General features: G+C 43.1%; 2 protein-coding genes across 2 annotated transcripts in view; both read right to left on the reverse strand.

The window, feature by feature from the left end:
* GNAI3 (G protein subunit alpha i3) overlaps nucleotides 1-7,064 on the reverse strand; it is a 28,484-nt gene extending 21,420 nt beyond the window's left edge. Inside the window, exon 1 of the mRNA XM_044443373.1 lies at nucleotides 6,855-7,064. Coding sequence (XP_044299308.1) covers nucleotides 6,855-6,972 — 118 coding nt within the window. The 5' untranslated portion in view covers nucleotides 6,973-7,064. The remainder of the gene's footprint in view (nucleotides 1-6,854) is intronic.
* A 10,026-nt stretch (nucleotides 7,065-17,090) lies between these two features.
* GPR61 (G protein-coupled receptor 61) lies at nucleotides 17,091-18,455 on the reverse strand. Its single transcript, XM_044450967.1, has one exon. The coding sequence runs from the start codon at nucleotides 18,453-18,455 to the stop codon at nucleotides 17,091-17,093; it is 1,365 nt and encodes a 454-aa protein (XP_044306902.1).
* Nucleotides 18,456-19,961: the final 1,506 nt, after the last annotated feature.

Here is a 19,961-nt window from a genome sequence, read left to right on the forward strand (position 1 = left end):
CACAGCCACTTAATGTTCATTGAAGTCTTAAAAGTAGCAATCTCCTTCCTTCTCTAAAAGATTGGCTATTACTTCATAGCAACAATACTATTAGCCTTCCCTGTGCACATTAGCTGGGAGGGAGGTGTTAAAAGAAGTCATTCATTTATTATTTCTCCCACCACACACAATCCTGCAATCCTCTCAGTTACATAGGAGTCAAAGTCCTATTGAACACATGCAAAAGACACATTCAATACTCTCTTTTCCCAACACGCAGAGAAATATCTGGCATGGGCCGCTGGATCAGGCCAAAGGTCCATCTAAGCCAGCATCCCGTTTTCCAAATGCCTGTTGGAAGCCCTTAGGACAGTAGCCCTATTCTGCTCCTGTTCCCCAGGAAAGTATCATATAGCCAGCATAACTACAGCTACTACCCTTATCTCCCATTAATTTGTCCATTCCCCTTTTAAAACCACATAAGGGGGGAGTGCTAATGAAACCCATAGTTTAACTGTACTGTGCAAAAAATTTCTTTTTGTCTGGCCTGAATCTTCTACCATTCAACTTCATGAAATGACTATAGGCTCTAGCATCAGAGGGTGAGAAAGCTTCTCTCTATTCAGTTTTCCCTACATCATGCATGATTTCTGAACTTCTACCACATTCCCCTTTACATGGTTTTTCTAAACTAAAAGCCCCAAACACTGTAACCTTTTCTACAGAAAAGCAGCTCCACAAGCTCAGCTACAAAAGAAAAGGCCTTCTCAACAGTGGCCCATGGTTTGTACAAAGCTTACCCCAGAAAAAAAAAGCCTAGTGTCCACCTAAATATAACTTTAAAAAGAGGGAAATGCTTTTTTTATTCTCACAGACTTTTAAAATCTGATATTTATATTCTCTATTTTAAATATAGCTTTCCTCTCTTGAAATTTTACTTTTGCATTATGTACTGCCCTCCTTTTAATATTTTATATTTTAATGCCATTTATTTTTATTTATCTGACTGTTGAAAATTATTGTGATTTAAATTAATTTTAATAGTCTTTTGATGTTGATCAGTGAAATATTGTTGGGTATTTGGCAAATTATAAATTGGTAAATAAAGCAGCAGTAGCAGAACTGCTCTGGAATAGAAGACTGTGTAGTAAAGCTTTAAAAAAAATGTACTCAAGGACAAGTTTAGACAGCTATGGTTTTGCTGCTTTGGTAATGGAACACACAGTGGTGCACACACACCCTACCAAGCTCAATAAAATTAAGCTAAGAGTTAGAACATGCCACACCCTCAAATGAAATTATAACTTTAAAATACTAGTCACATATCAAGTAGCTTGCCTTCTACTCAACTTATACAAAGCTGCTACTTGACCAAATAGTTTAGTTTTAAACCAGGAATTGCCTTTTCATCTGACTATACTGCAACAAACTTGCACGTTTTCCTTCAGTATTTTAAAAATGCTATTTACATGCACATTAAATAGCCTCATGATGCTTTGTACAGCATCTGAAGCATTCAAGTTTTGAGGTTCTATGAATCTGTTTCTGAACTGTAGATTCTTGAGCAAGATCTGAAAGCACAAAGAAGTGAATTTGAAGTATCACTTTCAACAGAGTTTGGGAGGGTATGATATTTTCAAACTTATGCTTCCAAAAACATAAATTATATATAGAAGAAGAAAGGGTGAAGAGCCCTTCCTTAAATTATATCAAAATTTTCATTTTTACATACAATATATAGAGTTTACCCCAGATGAGACTTTTAAGTCATAAAAATGCTGCAATTCTCCTTAATCAAACTGGAAACTCAAATCATTATACTTAACAAAGTGGATAAAGATTTTTAAAAAGTTGAATTTAAATTTAAATGTTTATTTAATTTTTTAAAATTTAAAACAAATTTTTAAATAAAGTGCTTATTCAGGAAAATATCTAAAGTTAGTTTTCTATTTAAGATATTTTATAGTCCAAAGGTTATTCATCATGAAGTAAGGATTAGATTTTAATGGTGTAGCATGAGGTTGTATATTCATGCAATGCTTCAATTTTTGATAAATTAATTCTATAAATCCATTCACAATGCCATGCTCTTCCAGAGGTTTCTGTAAGATTATTGGGCAATTTTTCTATCTAGAAGATATTATCACAGATGCTTGGTTTCACGGTTCTCAGAACTGTGAATTGGTGTCTGCAGAGATCACATGCCCCTTTTCACAGCAAACATGTTATAAAATAAAGAGTTAAGAAAAAGATCTTAATCCTATTGTTCCTTTGCAAATCTATGTACATAGAGTCAACCCCTTACCTCTTAAGCGCTAAGTTTCAAAATATTAAATGACTAGAAAAAGATTGTTGGGAGTGGAATAGATCTGCACAAGAAGCAAAGTTTGAGGAAGGAGAGACAAACAGTAAAAATCGAAGTGAAACCTTTGAGCAGAACACTTCACAAGTCTTTGGATCTTTTTGTGCATAGCCTGAGTTTTATTATATTATTCTTTCCTTGGAGGTGAAAACCTATAAAGGCAGCATGATGTAAAAGACACCCAGTTTGGGAATGTTTTAATGATGTTCCTCTACCTACAAGTAAGGAAGGTATGCATGAAAATTATGTAGAAAACCATGATTTAAATCTAGTGCTATTGAGTGCTAGTCTTACTGATTGTGATTTAAATCTATTTGTTTTTAATTAAATCCCGTCTGATACTTAAATGTTTTAATTATACATATTTCCTTTCATAAGATCTCTCTAAACACTACCTCACATATCAGAAAAAAGGTATGCAACTTTGTTATCAACACTGTCTAGTCAGATGATTTTAGTAAAGATGGGTCATTATCAATAGTCCTCCATTTTCATTTTCAGGTAAACAAAATGAAACTGCCTTTGAATATGGTAATCCTATATTATCTGTCATGGCTAGTCACTGGACTGGTTTCAGATTAAGCCATGCTGGACCAAACTAATCATGACTGACTTAAGTCTAATTGATTTCAATGGAACAACAGGATGTCTGAATTAGGAAGGATCCAACCCACTGATAAGAAACCTTCATGGATGTGTAAAACCATTAGGCAAACAACTCCTCTGCAAAGGATAAAGCTCTTTTTCCTATACCCTCCAGGCTTGCAGTGGCAGGGCAAAAATTATGGAGAAAGTGTCTCTTCCCATATCATCTTGATTCCACTGACTCTAAACTAATAAAAATTAAGTATACCAGCTCTGTGGGCTAGTTAGTTTTGTCACTGGTTTGGGAGCAAGAGAGGGGATTTTGAATTCTGCAGATCACAATCTTCTCTCAATCTTCTCCCCCAGCATGTTCCTTTTTTATTTATTACATTTCTGTCCCACATTTTTCCTCTTGTAAGGAACTCAAGGCAGTTTACATAGTTGTCTTCCCCATTTTATCCTGACAACAACCTTGTGACATAGATTAGACTAAGAGTCAATGAACTGCCCACAAAGTCACCCCCTGAATTTCATTGCCGTGTGGGGATTAGAACCTACATCTAGTTGCAGATATAGGTTGGAGTTGCAGTCCAACACTAGCCACTACACCACACTGGCTCTTCTGCCTTCCCCAGTGGAGGAATATAGACATTAAATATGTAAGAATTCTCATTTAGTTAAATTCCTTCTTAAGTCTTCCTACATAGGCGAGAGATATTATACCATAATCATTTTAATTGTACTGTACTTGTCTTTTCCAACTCTAAGGTATTTTATGATTTACTAGAAGATTGTAGCACCCTAAAGACTGTAACATTCATTATAGCATAAGGTTTCATGGACTATAGTCCACTACAGATGGGGTACAAAGGAAGGCTTGTGCCATAACAAATGTGTTAATCTTCAAGAAGCCATAAGCATCTTCATTGTTTTTGCTTTAACAGATAAGCATCTTCATTGTTTTTGCTTTAACAGATTAGCACAGATTAGCACTTCTTGAAATCTTCTGAGACTGGGAAGGCTGGGTTGATTAGAATAATACAGAATATTTCGTAAATGTATTATGTGTTTAAAACTATTTCCTAATAAACCTGAATGTTCCTTTTTCATTGCCACAGCAGAGTGAGCTGTGTTAACTGGAGGCTTGTAACAACAACCTCCCTACCCCTTTAGTCTAACTTAACACTCTTTGCCTCAGAATGCAGTTGAATTATTTACTATTGAAGCAAGCAGCTGTAACTGTATCAAATATAGACCAGGACCTTAAACAGATGAACATGTATTAAACAATAGGATTTTTCTTTTTAAAAAGAAGAGGACATGGCACACAATAAAATTATGTAATACATAAATATACAGTTGCCCAACCAATTTGGAGAACTTCTTCTGAAGCTTGTCAAGGCCTATTTTGGAAGGTAATATACTTTATCTTTTGCCACCATGTATAAATGTGGCTCTTTCACAATTTATTCTAGAGTTTAGAGTTTTGTAAGTTAAGCACATGCTCTTAAGGGTCATCCACATGAACTGTGTACATTCCTTCCATTAAGAAAACCAACATTTATTCTTCTCATCTGCTTTCTGCTTAGTTTTCTTCCAGTTACAGAATCAATGCTATGTTTCCCAAGAACAGCCTTCCTCAAACTAGTGTCTTCTGTTATTATTTACTTCAGTTTCCATCAGCCACAATCAGTATAGCCAATGTTTTAGAATGCTCAGAATTGTGTCCAAAACATCTGGAAGGCAACACTTTGGAGATGCCTGTCTTAGAAGACCCTTTTTAGGAACATGGTCAAAACCATTTTTGGAAACCTGATTCTGAAACTGCTTCTAGTAATAACAGGCATATATAGATAAGGCTTTTTTTCTTATTATATTTTCTGGGAATTTTAGGGGGTCTTTCTAAACAGCTATTTCCTATTTTGGATTTTTTAGAAGTGAAGCTGAATGCCATTGTAACTACTTTTATGAAAGTATTTTCTTGTTTGCTTGTTCTAAAAACTCACAAAGTGGAAATAAATAAAAACTGGGATTAATACAGGCAATCTCTGGGTTATGGGCTAGGCCTGGCACTGAGCCTATACTCTTCGGCGGCAGGTGAAAACCTTTTTATTTGAACATTATTTTAAGAATTAGGGACTATAGAAGTTAACAGTCACTTTTTAAAAAATCGTAATTATTTATATTAACTTTCTCTTTGAATGTGTTTTACTTATTTTTAACTCTGCTTTTTATTATTGATCATATTTGTTATTACTATTTATTTATTTTTGACTATTGTATTATTGTTGATTTTAAGCTTGTAAGCCATCCTGAGATGCTGCTGTAAAGGATGGGATACAAATGTTTAAAACAAACAAACAAACAAACAAACAAACAAGTTCCATTCCTGAGAAAATGGAAAGTTAACTTTAACTTGAATTTGTACAAAAGTCAGATCACTTATAGTTAGCCCTCCACATTCATGGAGGTTAGGCGCACAGGACTTCAGTGAAGAGGAAAAACTGTGACTAACTCTACCCACCCCCCCAAATTCACCACTGCCTCCTCTTTGCAGCAAGGAAATGCTGGAGAGATTTCCTTCTCTGAATGGGTGGGGCAGGAAGGCATGCTTTGGATGCCTCCTTCTCTTCCCCTTTGCTTCCTCTCTCTCTATGGTGATGAAGATTTTCCACAGTATTTTTTTTAATTAAGAAGCTTAACGGCTGCTCGTAAGTATGGGCAGCTCATAACTCAGGGACTGCTTGTACTATGACTTTTCATGTTAATTTGTTATACAGCTTCAGTCACCCTTATCTAGCCCAGAATTTCAGATACACTACAAGACAAATTTAGCTTGGGGTTTCCCTCTTACATGTTTTACAGAGATCTAGAAAAAAATACCCAGTACACTTGCCAGCTGTCACTACCAGAAGGCAGGCAATCCTTATGTTCCCTGCTGGTGAAAAAGAACCCCATTCCCATTCTCACAACTTGAAACCAACCCTATTTTTTCCTCTTCACCTCAGTCACTTAAGCGCAGTATAGAAAACCCTTGGAGAAAATTAATATTATCTGTTATACTGCTCATGCTATGTAGAAACAAACATCCCCCTTTGCTGTCCAAGGTGCTAGGAGCTGATAAAATAGACTCCCCCACTTTCACTGCCCCCACCTTGCTTCCAAAGTTGTGAAAGGTTCGAGCAGGCAGTATCATTATACAGCCTAATAATGGCAGTGGCATCATACAGCCTAAATGCATGGTCAGATTTTCCTCCAATTTTTTCGTTATGTCCTCACTCAAGGTCTTCTAGTGGCGCGCGGGGGGGGGGTACAAGTATCCAAACTATCACCTTTCAAATGTCAACTTGACTTCCTTAAAATAAACCAATCTCTGCATATGTTGTAAGCCGCCCCGAGGTTTCGGCAAGGGGCGGCATAGAAATGTTATAATAATAATAATAATAATATGCTTATTTTTTAAATCTCTGAATAGCCATGCCTCTTCTCCCTGCCGAAGACTTCGTCAGACCTCGAAGAAACTCCCCCCACCCCTCGGGCCTAAATGCTACCGAAATGTGTCCTTCCAAGCAGAAGTGAAAGACGGCAACTGATAAAGAGGACACACTTGGAATGAGCCAACTCGCGTCTTCTCCTGGGTACGTGCGAGCAACCAAGTTCTGGGATGTTCCCGAGAGTAAGTGCCACCCTAGGCCGGCCCATCAGCAACGGGAGGCGCGACTCCCAGCGCCTGGCTAACAAAAGCCTCTGGCCTCCCCTAAACAGAGAAGGGAGGCACAGGCGAAGCAGCGCAGTTTCTGCGCCGACGTGTGTTTGTGCCTGGCCGCCCCGCGACGCCGTGCCTTTCCCTCGGAGAACCTCGGAGGAGAGTCGCGGAGCAGGCCCCGGCCCGGCCCGGCCCCACCCTCATCCTCACCCTTCTCCTTACCGAGCAAGAGCAGCTTCACCTCCTTGGCCGCCTTCTCTCCGTCCTCACGCAGGTTGCGGTCTATCATGCGGCTCCGTTCGGCTGCCGCCTTATCCTCGGCGCTCAGCGTACAGCCCATTGCGGGGACGGGACAGGAGAGGCGAGTACCCCTCGCTCTCCTCAACGGCCGCAGGCTCGAGAGGAGGACAACTGTAAAGGAGGGGCGGGGAGGAGCAGAGCCCTACCGGAAACACACTCATTTCCGTCTCGCAACTCGCTACCGACGGGATCGAAATGCATCCTGGGAAACGTAGTCGAAGTGCGAGCTCTTGGTCTACTTTTCAATTTCGAGATGGGGTGGGGAGGGACCATTTTTTGGACGTCCTGAAGGTGCGTTGGATACTGGGAGTTGTAGTACCCCTCCGAACTTCGTCAGTAGGACAGTACCTTTGTTCCAACGGACTTCGTAGGTTTTTGTTGTTTTGCCGTTATGATTTCTTTCCCTTCTCTCAAAAAGTTGGACAAAATACAGGGAAGGGTACCAAAAATGATCAGGATCCGGAACATATCTCCGGATCAACTAGGAGCAACTACCGCAACTGGGAGAGTTCAACTTAGTAAACAGGCGAGTAAGGCGAGACATGATAGAGGTATTTAAAATAATGGATGGACACTCGAACCCGAGGTCATCCCATGAAGCGGACTGGCGGAAGGTTTAGGACAGACAAAAGAAAGTACTTTTTCACACAACATATAATAAACCTATGTAATACTGCCACTGGAAGTGGTGATGGCCACCAACTCGGGTGGCTTTAAAAGGGGATGGGAGAGTTTCATCAAGGAGTAGCGGCTACTAGCCTTACCAGTTATATGCTGTCTCCTTTACCAGAGGTAGCATGCCAGCGTACACCAGCTGTTGGGGAGCTTGGGCAGAAGGAGGTCTTGCATCCATCATGCTTGAGGGATCATACAGGCAGCTGGTTTGTCAAGTGCTGGACTAGACAGACCTTTGGTCTTGATCCAGCATGACTTTTATTATACTCTTATTTTCAGGAGTGAAAACAAACACAGGAATTTTTGCTGTTCCAAATTCGAGTTTTTGTGCATGTAAAAATGTGTGCATTTTTCAATTAAAAATTTAAGTACATGTACTTCCAATTGTTCTGCAGATTTATTATTGCTGGTGGAAAGGAAAACAGCTGAGAGAATGTGGCGTGCTATGCTGTTATTATCCAGTCCATTATTCTTTTTATCTGTATATTTTAGATGGACAAGAAGAACCGGGCGATTTATAAGAGTGCTATGATGCAGTGCAGTATCTCACTCTGAAATATCCCCCTATTGTGTTAATCACAACCAAAGGATTGATTGTAAATTGATTACAACTGTCAGCCAATCCATACAGATAACATACATACATACATGCTGATGTCATACATGGGCATCACACTATGCAGTACCCACAAGTTATCAATCAAGAGGCAGAGAGACACCAAAATTACAAAGTACTTTACACAGATATTAAATATCTCAATCAACTCACTCTTTCAACAGTATCTCTGGTAAAAGCACACCGTTTCCACACAAGTGGGCAGCATTAGCATTTTAAAAACACAAGACTGAAAAAGGATTGCACATGTTCTGTTGCATATATTCTGAGAACAAGCCCCACAAAGAAAATTTTGTCACTACTGTTTCACAATCTGGTCTTCAAAGAGGGAAGTTGCTGTATATGTCCTTCTGTTGCCCTCTAGTGCCCTTTCTCAAATATTTCCAGTGTTCATTTATTTTTGTTACTTTTATTAAAGTTCTCTAGGCATTTGCAATAATGATAAAGATACAAATAAAATCACAATAAAACCAACTATGTAAAACTAATAAATATTCCAATGCAGCATAAAATAGAAATATACATGGCAGGGACTAGCAACATACAGGGTCTAAGAAAACATAATGCAAAAATTATGAAATTTTTCAAAATACTTGGGCAAACCATCCAATGGAGCTGTCTGTAACCCTCTGACCTCAGAGAATTACAGGCAACACATTTCTGAAGTCATGGCTCCAAGTTTTCCCATGGCCATCTAGACTCTTTCTCACAATTACACCCTAAAAGACTTTGAACTATATTTTAAAGAAAATAGGATACTAGAAAGATAAGAGAAGCTTCCCTTGATAGACCATTCAGAATCTAAGAGGCTGCTACTGACAAAACCCTCTTTTGTTGCCATCCTCCAAACCCCAGACTGAGGAAATGCTTGAAAGGGGGCTTAAAATACCATATACGATACGGTATCGTACGGATGTAAATGAACACAAACCCATCCCTGGCTAGGGGTCTCAGCCCTTGTAGTGCTATTTTACTGGTAGCACAGCTGGCTGGAAGGTGATGGGAGTTGTCCAATGCATCAGGAGGATGCCAGGTTGGGGAAAGCTTGCTTGCATAAAGCTACGTATCACCTGTGATGTTTGTGGTGTTCTCTGATTTTGTGCATTGTACATACATTACCAGGCCAAGGGAAGCCAATCACAAAGCCAATCTCAGACTAGTTCAGAAAAGTCATTGCTGAAATGTTCCCTGACTGTTTGGCCAAACACAGAATGCAGCACTAGATAGCTTAGTCTCCTGACACTGGGAGGGAGGGAGAGAGGGAGGGAGGTGCCCTTTTTAATTGTGCATTGAAACTATAGATTCCACTTGGAAATGGCAGGTTGAGTTTTCCATTCAATTCAGTAAAGAGGTCATCCTATGCAAGATGCGGGGTGGGGTGGGGGGGCTGCAACTCTCAGCCTGCCCCAGCCAGCATAGCTTGCCTGGCAAAGAGGTAAGCAGGCAGGCTTCCTGCCCAAGTTTGGAGTTCATGCCACAAGGCTCCAGGAGAGGCAAGCTATGAACTTCATCCTGCAATGCTATAGATTCCAGGGACATGGGCACCTGTGGTCTAAGATCCACATTCAATTTTGAAGAATCTGTCAGGGTCCCCATTCCACTGGTGGGACAAAAGCAAAAAGGAATAAAGCCAAAATTTGAAAAATACCATTATATTTGAGCTAAAAGCTCCTCCTGCCACTGAATAAACCTTGAGAGGCACTTGAGCATTAGGAAAGGAACAAAGTCATGTGAAAGCTGAGAAACTATCAAACAACTCACACTCTGGCCAGAGCAGGAATGTGACCATCAGTGAATCCCAGGGGTCTGGTCTGGAACCCAGGGGCCCTTGATCTAGGCCCTGGGCCTGAGATTCAGCACCCTGGTACAATCAACATCTAGTAGGTGTGAATCTGACTTTTGTATGGGTCGATTTACAAACGCAAACATTAACTTCTCTTTTTTGCATATTTTATAAGTATAATCTGAAAGACTGACAGGGCCTAGATGAGAAAACATTGAACCTTAAGGCTATTTCTGGCTCAAATGCTGGAGCCAAGTTCTTTGGTTGGGCTTCCTGCTAGCAGACTACAAAGGCCTTGAATGAAACTATAGAAGAGATCGATCTAAATGGACCTTGGATTCCCTGTTCCGGTGATTCACAAATCATGTTCTGTAAAACAGCATTTGCACTTCTTTGCTCTTAGGAGACCTTCAGGTTTCCTCTTATTTGAAACTCCTATAGGTGAAGCTGCTTCCAAAAGCATCTGAATGAAAAATGCAGAGCTGGAGCTGCACTGAATGCCTAAGAGAAAGGAAAAAGGAAACATCCTTCAGGTAGGCACAGTAAGGTTTGCATACAGGGCCAGCCCTACCAGTGGGCAGATGGAGGCTGCTTCCCACCTTGTTCCTCCTGAGCACTTTAGCCGGTGCCACATTTATCATCCAACATCGAAGCTCGCATGCTGTCCTCAGAGGGAGGACATTGCCTTGTTCCAATGTTGGAACTCAACAATCAACGGGGTCATGGGGCAGAGGGGGTGTGCAGAAGACATCATCCTGTCCTTGGCTTAAGGCAGCAAAATATCTTGGACCAGCGTGAAAAGATGCCATCTGCATTTCTTCATTTTTTCCCTTCATATGGTCAGTGTTAGGGCTAACATCAGAGTGCAAGAAAGAGTTGGATTTTGATTCAGTCTCTGTCACCTAGAAACTCTTTTATCAGTTCATCAGCCCAACGTTCCTCAACCTCATGCTCTGCAGATGAGTTCACTTGCAACTGCTGGTTGGGGATGATGGGAGTTGTAATCCAACCCATCTGAGGGTCTGGAAGACTAACCAAAATAATACATTCCCAGCACAGGACTTTCAGGAAGATTTTGCATCTTTCTTTTCCTGTATTCCTATCAGAGTGGGGAAAGAGTTTCAGTTTCTATCTGATGCTGAAAAAGAAAGACTTGGAAAGGAGGCCTTGTCCTGGCTGGTCTTAACTCGGTATTGACTAGGAAGTCAGTCAGTCTGCCCTGTGACAGGCCTTTCATGTTTAGGATGGTGACCTGTCTTACTTCATAGAGGGCAATCCCGTTTGGAAAGCTTCCCAGTTGGGTTCCAAAGTCCCGAAGTGGTCCATCCACAGTCAGCTCCTGGAAAGCTGTCTGAGCACGCCCACAAAGTTCCATCCCTGGTATAGTGGGATGTATGGTATCGCTGTCTAAATTATAATAACACCTTCCAAATTTACAGCTATCCAGTAGCTGTGGACAGGATTGCACTGGAATTGCACATGTTACTATAGGACTGGAAATTCCCTCCCTGCTCCCCACCATGGTTTCTACTTCTCCTGTGGACCTTCTTGCTCTTTGGTGAAGATTCCCAGTCCACATCTCTGCAGAGCCACTTGATTTCTGGAAAAATGCTTGGAACACCAGGGACTTTACATTCTAAACAAGCAAAAGGCAGAGAAGACAGAGGCTTTTCCCAAGACAGCTTCACCTCCAGGTTTGCCTTTGGGCAAGATACACTCAGTGGATCCACCTTCCACAGCTATCGTCACCAGCAGTCTTGCTCCTCATACTGTCTCTCACCTCTGCTACCACTGGCTGGCTCGACAGGCAGAGAACGAGTGAGCAAATAAGCAATGAGATCATCTACTGCTTCTTCTCACCAACTGCTTTGAGCGGGCCGGAATAAGAGCCAGGCGGACAAGTAAATTTCAATGGTAAAGAGGAAAAACCACTCCAGTCAGCCCTTATCCGTGGGCCCCTGCAGGGATATGGGCCTTTGACAGGTGCCCAACCATGCCTTCCCGTGATGCCAGTCCTGACCCAAGATACATTTTCAGCCTGCGCCAGGAACAGAGGAGCCCAGCTAGATCTCACTTCCTGCTGTCCACATAATAATTTTCCTTCAAGATTCAGCATCCTGAAAAAAATATCATAGAGAGAAAAAGCAACAGAGAAAATACTGTCCTCTGGAATAAAAAACGGCAGGCTTTCAATTAAAAAGAAACTAACACACATCCTCAGTTCCAAGCCAGGCTGCTGGGTAAGCAACATCAGATTGGCATGAGGTTATTGAGAGAATCACTTCCCTACTTGGAACCTCTGGCTCTAGTTTGAGAGGTTGAAAACCCATTATTCACACACAGGTAGGGAGCACATTTCATAATAAACAATAGCTTTATTTGTTGCTCAGGGTTTCAACTGTTCTACACAAAGCACCCTCATCTTCTTGTGAGGAAAACCAACCCAATGAAATGTGTGATTGTGCACTGATTTTGTAGGTCAGAGGAAGGGTCAGTTAAGTGCAGTCTTTCTGCTGGCATGATCAGAAAAGGGATGACCAAAGCTGGGTCCCATCAAGCCAGTAGAAAAAGAATGAATGAAGCAGTGTAGTGGTGAATTTTAAAATGGAGGCACACATCATGGCAGCTCCCCTAGCCATGGTCCCAAGGAGAGTCCAAAACTACCAGTTGTTCTGTTGATCCATATGAACAAATCACATTAAGCAGTTTTCATTTCCACCAGCAATTTATGAAGTTAATGAGTGGTTTCAGACAACACAATAACCCACATTCATGGATTGAGCACCAGTTGAGTGTGGGTTGTCATTGAACTGTGGGTTCTTATTGAAATGAAGGTTATACTGTTGCCCAGTCAAGATAACAAACCAGGAAGAACAACCCACGGTTCACTACCCAACAACAAATCACAGGTTCTCTTCATGAGCCATTTGTGGTTAAAGGTAAAGGTAAAGGTTTCCCCTGGACATTAAAGTCCAGTCATGCCTGACTCTAGGGGACGGTGCTCATCTCCGTTTCCTGGCCGAGGGAGCCAGCATTTGTCTGCAGACAGTCTCCGTGGTCATGTGGACAGGCATGACTAAACACCGAAGTGCATGGAACGCTGTTACCTGCCCACCGAAGTGGTACCTTTTTATCTACTTGCATCTGCATGCTTTCGAACCACAAGGTTGGCAGGAGCTGGGACGGAGCAATGGGAACTCACCCCGTTGTGCAGATTTGAACCGGCGACCTTTCGATCAACCAGCCCAGCAGCACAGCAGTTTAAACCACTGCCACAGTTTGTTAGTGCAGTTGGGTTCAGAAAAATGCTAACCACATTTGAACAGCAACCCATGGTTCAACAGCAGCCCACACTCAATCCTTGCACATGGGTTACCAGGTTGTTTGAACCCACTCTATGAGTCTTAGTGGCTCATTCAAGACAAGCCACCCCAAATTATTCAAAATAGCAAGGAACAATATATTGTTGCTTGGAAAATCATCCACTCTCCTCTACTCTAATAATGGCAGCAAAGTTCATAAGGAGCAAGGAAGTCTGTTTGAGGACATGGGAAGGTAGGGATGGCATTCCTTCCAATCAAATTTTGATTCTACTAATCAAAAGATCCCCCTGTGTTGACCCTGTGAACTCTGGCTCCAGTACATCACTAGTTGAATGACTGGTGGGGGTATACCTTAGTTGAGAGGCTGAGAAGGATAGCATCCAAACTTTGTGAGTTGCATCCCATTGCCCAAATTTTGCAGTCAAAAGATATTCTGAATATTGGTCAAACTGGCATGACTTCACCTAACTACAGTTTTCTAATTGCAGTATTTTGGTTCCCCTCCCCGCAATCCCCCATCTTCAGCCAATTTACTTTGGAGAGGAAAATGTTGTAGTAGAAGACAAGAAAGGAGAATGCATATGTGTCATACAGGAACCAAAGGTGCACAAATAGAAGGAAATAATGAACAGTAGGAAGCTGTGTCATGTGCAGAATCTAACCTTAACCCTAATCCCAACCCTCTGATCCAGCTGCCTTCTGTTTCCTGAGCCTCTGGAAAACACCATCCATGTTTTTTATGCAACGGCCATAAAGACTGTAAAGCAAAGAAAAGAGATTGCAGAGGTTCTGGAAAGAAACAATTATGTGATTTACTAGAAAGTGAAATGCCGTATCTTAAAATATAATCACATCCATGCAGCTATTTTTCAGGCCACCAAAGAGCTCCATCTGGAGACAATGATCACAGGGCCTCACATTGCGTTGCATTGCAGGCTGCGACAAGGGAGAGTCTGAGAGCGCCTGCAGGCACTGCAGACTTTTGCTGTGGTTTTCATCCACATGTCCACACTCTTTGAGGCTGCAGCAATTCTACTTGTTTAGCAGCTCATCTGTAGTGCTACATAAATAAATAGATTCCTGGCATGTGCGGTTGGAGGACTGAGAGGGGAAAGCTCTTCTCTTCCAGCCTTATATTGCTATGTTTAGAGATAAGCTCTCTTTTATGTACATTATACAGAACTGTGGCCGATTGGTGGTTAGAAATCAAAGGAGATGTATTCAAAGTTTTCATCACTGAATTTGGAAAGCAAAATTTTCTGCAGCTCTGGGGGCTGACAGAGCACAAATATCTTAACCATGGCCCCTTCCACATGAAAGGCCTTTCTCCTGTGCCCCCGAACGACAGACTGTGCCCATCGGCCTTTGGAAAGCAGCACCTCTTCAAATCAGCCTTTAAAAATAAGTTGTTTTAAAGTTTTTTACATTTTTAATGTTCTTGTTTTTAGGGTTTTAAATGGTTTTTCAAACCTTGAGGGCTTTTTAGCAGGTAAGATGGGAGTCTAAATGGGAGTGGGGGGTGGGGGAGAAAGAGAGCATCCTGAGCAGATACATTGGTGTGTTGCTCCCACTTACATTGTGGCTTTAAGATAGGCATTCTACCTCATTGTTGTGATATGGCAGGGCTGCATTCAGTAGATTTTAATGTGAGTCTAAATGTTAACAAGAAATAAATAAACAAGGGAAAGAGGCAGTGTGGCAGAGTCAGTTTTAAGCCATTGTTTAATTGGAGTGAAATGGCGAGCAGGGGGCAGAGTATCTTCCCTTCTAAGGTGACTTTCAGTCTAATCTTAAGATGGCATGATGCTGAATTTTCAGCAATGACAGCGCTAAGAAAGGCACTAATTAGCAACGAGTGGGTGGGGTGTCACGACTATTGATGCTTTGGAACTGCAGTGGATGTACAAGAGATCGTCTCTCTATGGATAGCCAACCATCATTATGCGCACCAGTTGCCCAGACATCTCCTCACTGGGATGTGCCCTGAGGGACCCTGTCCTACCTTAATAGGGAGGTCTCCTCCAGTGGCTGCAGAGACACTGCAGCACTGGACTCACAGAACAAGGTGGGGAACATTTACGATGGGAAACCCAGTTCAGCCTGGAGCTAGCTGGAACCCTTGGCTCAGTTTTTAATAAACTGATGGAAAACAATGGGGAACAGAAAGATTGTGCTGAGTAAGCTATGGATGTACCAGTTTTGTTAAATCCATCCCATCTGTGATTGTCAGGCGTCTTTTGTTCTGTTTTTCACTCAAGAATCGGATTTTTGTTTCCCAGCACATTAATAAAAGTGTGCAAATCCACACCACCACCACCACCAGCACCCCAAATAAAAAAGTAGGTCCGCAGAATCAGCATGGCTTAGAAAAAAACTAGTGCATTGTGGAATCCATAGGTTGGATTCAGAAAAATCTGAACTCATTTGAATCCATGGTGGATTTCTCTGACAACCTCTGAATAGGCTTTATGGGAGCAAGAAGGCTGTAAGGGAGTTCGGGAAATGAAGCTGATTGTTCATGCTGAATGGACAGAAATAACATCTTCACCTGTGGAAGCCCTTGGTCACTCCTGGTCTCCAGCGCCACGTGTCCTGTTGGCCTGCACCAAAATGCTGGATGCCGAGTGCAATAGGATCCTGGAGAAAGAAGGCCACGGGTCTCCGTGTGCTGCCTGCCTAAAAGCCCATTGCTTTTCCATCACAACCATTCCATGCAGGGCCTTTTTGGTTTCAAACTAGCAAAGGGACTGGGACAGGTTCTTTTCGCCTTCCCCTGTGCATCACAATGGCTTTTATGGAGTGGCATACAGCCCCTGCGATGAGGGCAAAATCTGGCTGCTGCCTCTGACCCTGAGATTATTAGTGTCTGATTTACTGTAGAAAAAAGCTCACTGTGACCTCTGTGGTCCCCAGGTACTTTCAGGTGAGGCCTTTTCTATGCAATCATCCCACCTGTAAAACAGAATTTTATGGAACAGTGCCTTCCATTTGTAGCCCTTCTGTGCTTTCTACCACTTCTTGCAACACTTTTTTTGGGGGGGGGGGGGGAATATGGAATAGCTGCATGATGTCTTTGGATTGGTTGCACTAGGAGCCGTCCATCCAGATGCACGCTCATTTGCTTCTGCGGTAGAAAGGAATTGAAGCCCTGCAGAGGGACACTTTGCTAGGAAGCAAACATGGATCCTTAAAACCTGCTCCTAAAAGTCTATTGTTCTGCCACAGCTGCTGCTTCCACCAGCCCCTGGACCTTCTAGTGGCCCAGCCATGCTCAGCCTAAACAGCAGTGGGCATTTGCAGTCCGGTAAGTCAAGGAACACCACCAGAAGGCACAGAGAAGGAGAAATCTTTGCCCTTCTTTCACAAGGTTAATTTCTCAGGAAGGGAAGATCAAAGTCAAGGATCAACCCACCCACCCCCACACACCTAAATGGCAAATACCAACGCCATTTTGGAAATTGGTACAGTATACATGAAAACTTCAGGAAGCTTTAAAACCATTCCTCACACCAAACCTTAAGAATGAGTTGAGATAGGGGTGGGGAGGGGAGAGCAATTACCATCCCATGTTGGTGAAATTGAATGAAATGACTCAGATACTCGTAGCAGCTGTTGCTTGGCTTGAATAGGGAGCTGGAAAGATAAGGGTCCAATTGCCATGGTTGCATTTATTAAATATTTTCCCCTCCCAACTCCATGAGCTGCTATGTTCTGCATTATCTCACACACCAGTAAAACTAGATTATCAAGTGCAAAACCAGCTACAGTTCAGGCTTGGGTGAACATGCTGCCCTGATGTAGCTGTCAGAGACAGTGATGTCACTGTTCATGTGCTGGTCCAGGAACTCTGAGGTCTCCTCCACAATTTGCCCGGGGATCCGGAAATCAATGGTCGGTTGGTCCCTTTTGGGGCTTGGGTGGGCGAGAGTGTTTCTTGCTTCGGCATTGCAGCCCGTCCCTTGCAGGAATTGCAAGAAGTTCTCTTCAATGGAGCCTTCCCTGCTTGGCAGCCTGAGGTCCTCCTCTGGTGGCTGCTTGAAGAAACAGCTGAGGTGCTTGCTGAGTTCTCCTCGGATCTGTCGGTTGAGGCACCCATAGAAGAAGGGATTGGATGTGAATGAAAAGTAGCCAATCCAAGTCACCACATTCTCTGTTTGCCGGCCAGGGAAATGGGAACTCAGCACAGAGTAGAGATGGAAGGAGAAATATGGCAGCCAGCAGAAGAGGAATTGGCCTCCCACTGCCAAGAGGATGATGACAGCTTTCCCACCCCCAAACGTCCTCTGAGGAGTGGTCCGAGGGGCTCCTGAGCTGGTCACCATAGTGGACCTGCTGCTAAGGGATTCTGACCGCTGCCGGGGGGTATCCATCCAAGTGGGCAGCGGGCCATGATGCATGGCAGCTACTCTGGCCACTTTGAACATACTGCAGTAGACAACCAAAATGATGGAGATGGGCAGGAGGAAGTAGAAAAGGGCAAAGAAAACCACAAAGAATTTGCAGTAGGCACTGCGGCTCCATTGCAAGGTGCAGCTCTGTCCGCTGTACGTTGAGATGCTACTGCCATGGTCTTGGAAAAGCCATCCCAGGATGGGGATGATGGACATGATGACGGCCTTGATCCAGACTCCAACCAGGACGCTAACCACCAGGCCGACTGTCATTTTCACCTCGTAGCGCATGGGGTGCACCACGTAGTAGTAGCGCTCTATGTTGATGGCCGAGATGGAGAGGATGCACATGGTGATGAAGCAGACGCTCAGGAACAGGTAGGTGCGGCATATGGCATTGCCAAAGACCGTGCCATCGAAGAAGGCTGAGCTGGACAGCATAGCCAGAGGCATCAGCGTGACGGCGGCCAGGAGATCCACCAGGCACAGGTGGAACACGAAGACGAACTTCCTCAGCGCGGGCGTCTTGATAATGACCGTCATGATGGCGACGTTGCCGACGATGGCTGTCAAGTCAATTAAGAGCATGAAGAAAAGACCCACGGACTCGGAGGCAAAGTCCCTGGTCTTGGAGTCCAGGCTGGAATTGAGCAGCACTGGGCTCTGGGAGGTCTGCAGCAGCCGTCTTATCCTGGCAGAATTCCGCAGCCACTGGGAGGGGAGAGAGGGCTCCATGGAGACTGGCACCACCCTTCATGAGTCCATCACCCATCCTATTATGGGTGCCCAGAGAGTAGTCCGAGAGAATCAGTGGTGGCAGTGAAAAAGAACCAGCTGGTTCCCTGGAATCACATGTTTGTCATCTTGGTTGCCAGTGCTCAATCTCAGCAAGACCACTGTGCACTCGCAGGGCTCTTACACCTTCCAGCGCCATTCAGTCCTGTAAAACGTAATATCCTTAGCCCACACTTCATTAATCATGACTGCCTTCAGCTCATTTGGATTGTACTTCACTGTACAGGTTTGCATGGTGATGCTGAAAGACCCTGGAATCCATTCTGGTTCTGAGGAAGGGTCCCTAATGGCATTCAGCCTTCGTGCATCTCTGAACATGCTTTTTCTCCTCAAATCTTAATACCTACAAAGAAGCAAACATATTTACTGGTTAATCACTGTCAGCCCAAGTCTTGTGACCTTCCTTGAATTTGCAGTAGACAAATTCACATTTTGGATGTGTAATGAAGAACACTGTTGTATTTTGCTTTCAAGTTTTAGGGGACTGCATCAGGAATCTTATTTGCACTGCTTTTTGATGAGCAGGGCAGGAAATAAATGTGAAGAATGAAATGCTATTGGTAATGAGAGTCGGTCAGAGGTAGAGCTCTTTCAGCCCAGAGGCTAAATGCAATGTCATAAAAGTGCTTGGAGGCTGCATCCCAACAGCAGGCGGGACAAAAGGTGTGGGTCAAAATGCCCCAAATAACTAAATATTGTCGCTCGAAGCGCTTGATGCCAGTGACAAAGCCTTTGGAGGGGAGCCAGGTGGTGTGGTGGGGAGGGGAGGGGGGAGTGTTGGGCTGGGGACTCAGGAGATTTGACTTCTAGTCCCATTTGGCCACAAAGCTCATTGAGTGACTTTGGACCAGTTAAAAGGCTCTCAGCCCCAGGCTGACTTTGTCTCTGAAGGAGAAAGAGGATACATACTTCTATCATGCTTGGAACTCTTTTTATTATTGGCTAGAGAGAAGCGACTATGCATAGTTTTGAATACGTCTATGTATTGCTATAAAAAAATGGGGTGGGGGCTGACCCAGTAGTCTGATGTCTTTGATGATTGATGTTTTTAGTTTTTTCTTTTTAGTTTGTAGAAAATAATAATAAAACTTATTCAAAAAAAAAAAAAAAGACTCTCAGCCCAACCTACCCCAGAGGGTTGTTGTTCTGAGGATAAAAGGAAGCTATGTAAGCAGCACTGAGGGGAAAAGCAGGATAAAAATGCAATATAATAATAATACTGCAGCAGCATGAGCAGCAGCAGTAGTAACACATGTGCAAAGCTCGGGAGCAGAGGGGTGTGGTGAACAGAAGGGGGTGACCCTCTGAAGTCCTCAGAAGACTAGACTGGAAACCCCAGCCGGCTGGATTTGCCCCGCAGTCTGTTTCGCACCCCTGTTTTGAGGGCCTGTTGGAGAGTGCCCATGATGCAATGACTGCATCTGTGTTTCAAAGTTCCTTACTGAA

The sequence above is a fragment of the Varanus komodoensis genome, unplaced genomic scaffold (assembly GCF_004798865.1).
Source record: "Varanus komodoensis strain SLA01 unplaced genomic scaffold, ASM479886v1 scaffold1, whole genome shotgun sequence".
In the NCBI taxonomy this organism is placed as follows: Eukaryota; Metazoa; Chordata; class Lepidosauria; order Squamata; family Varanidae; genus Varanus; species Varanus komodoensis.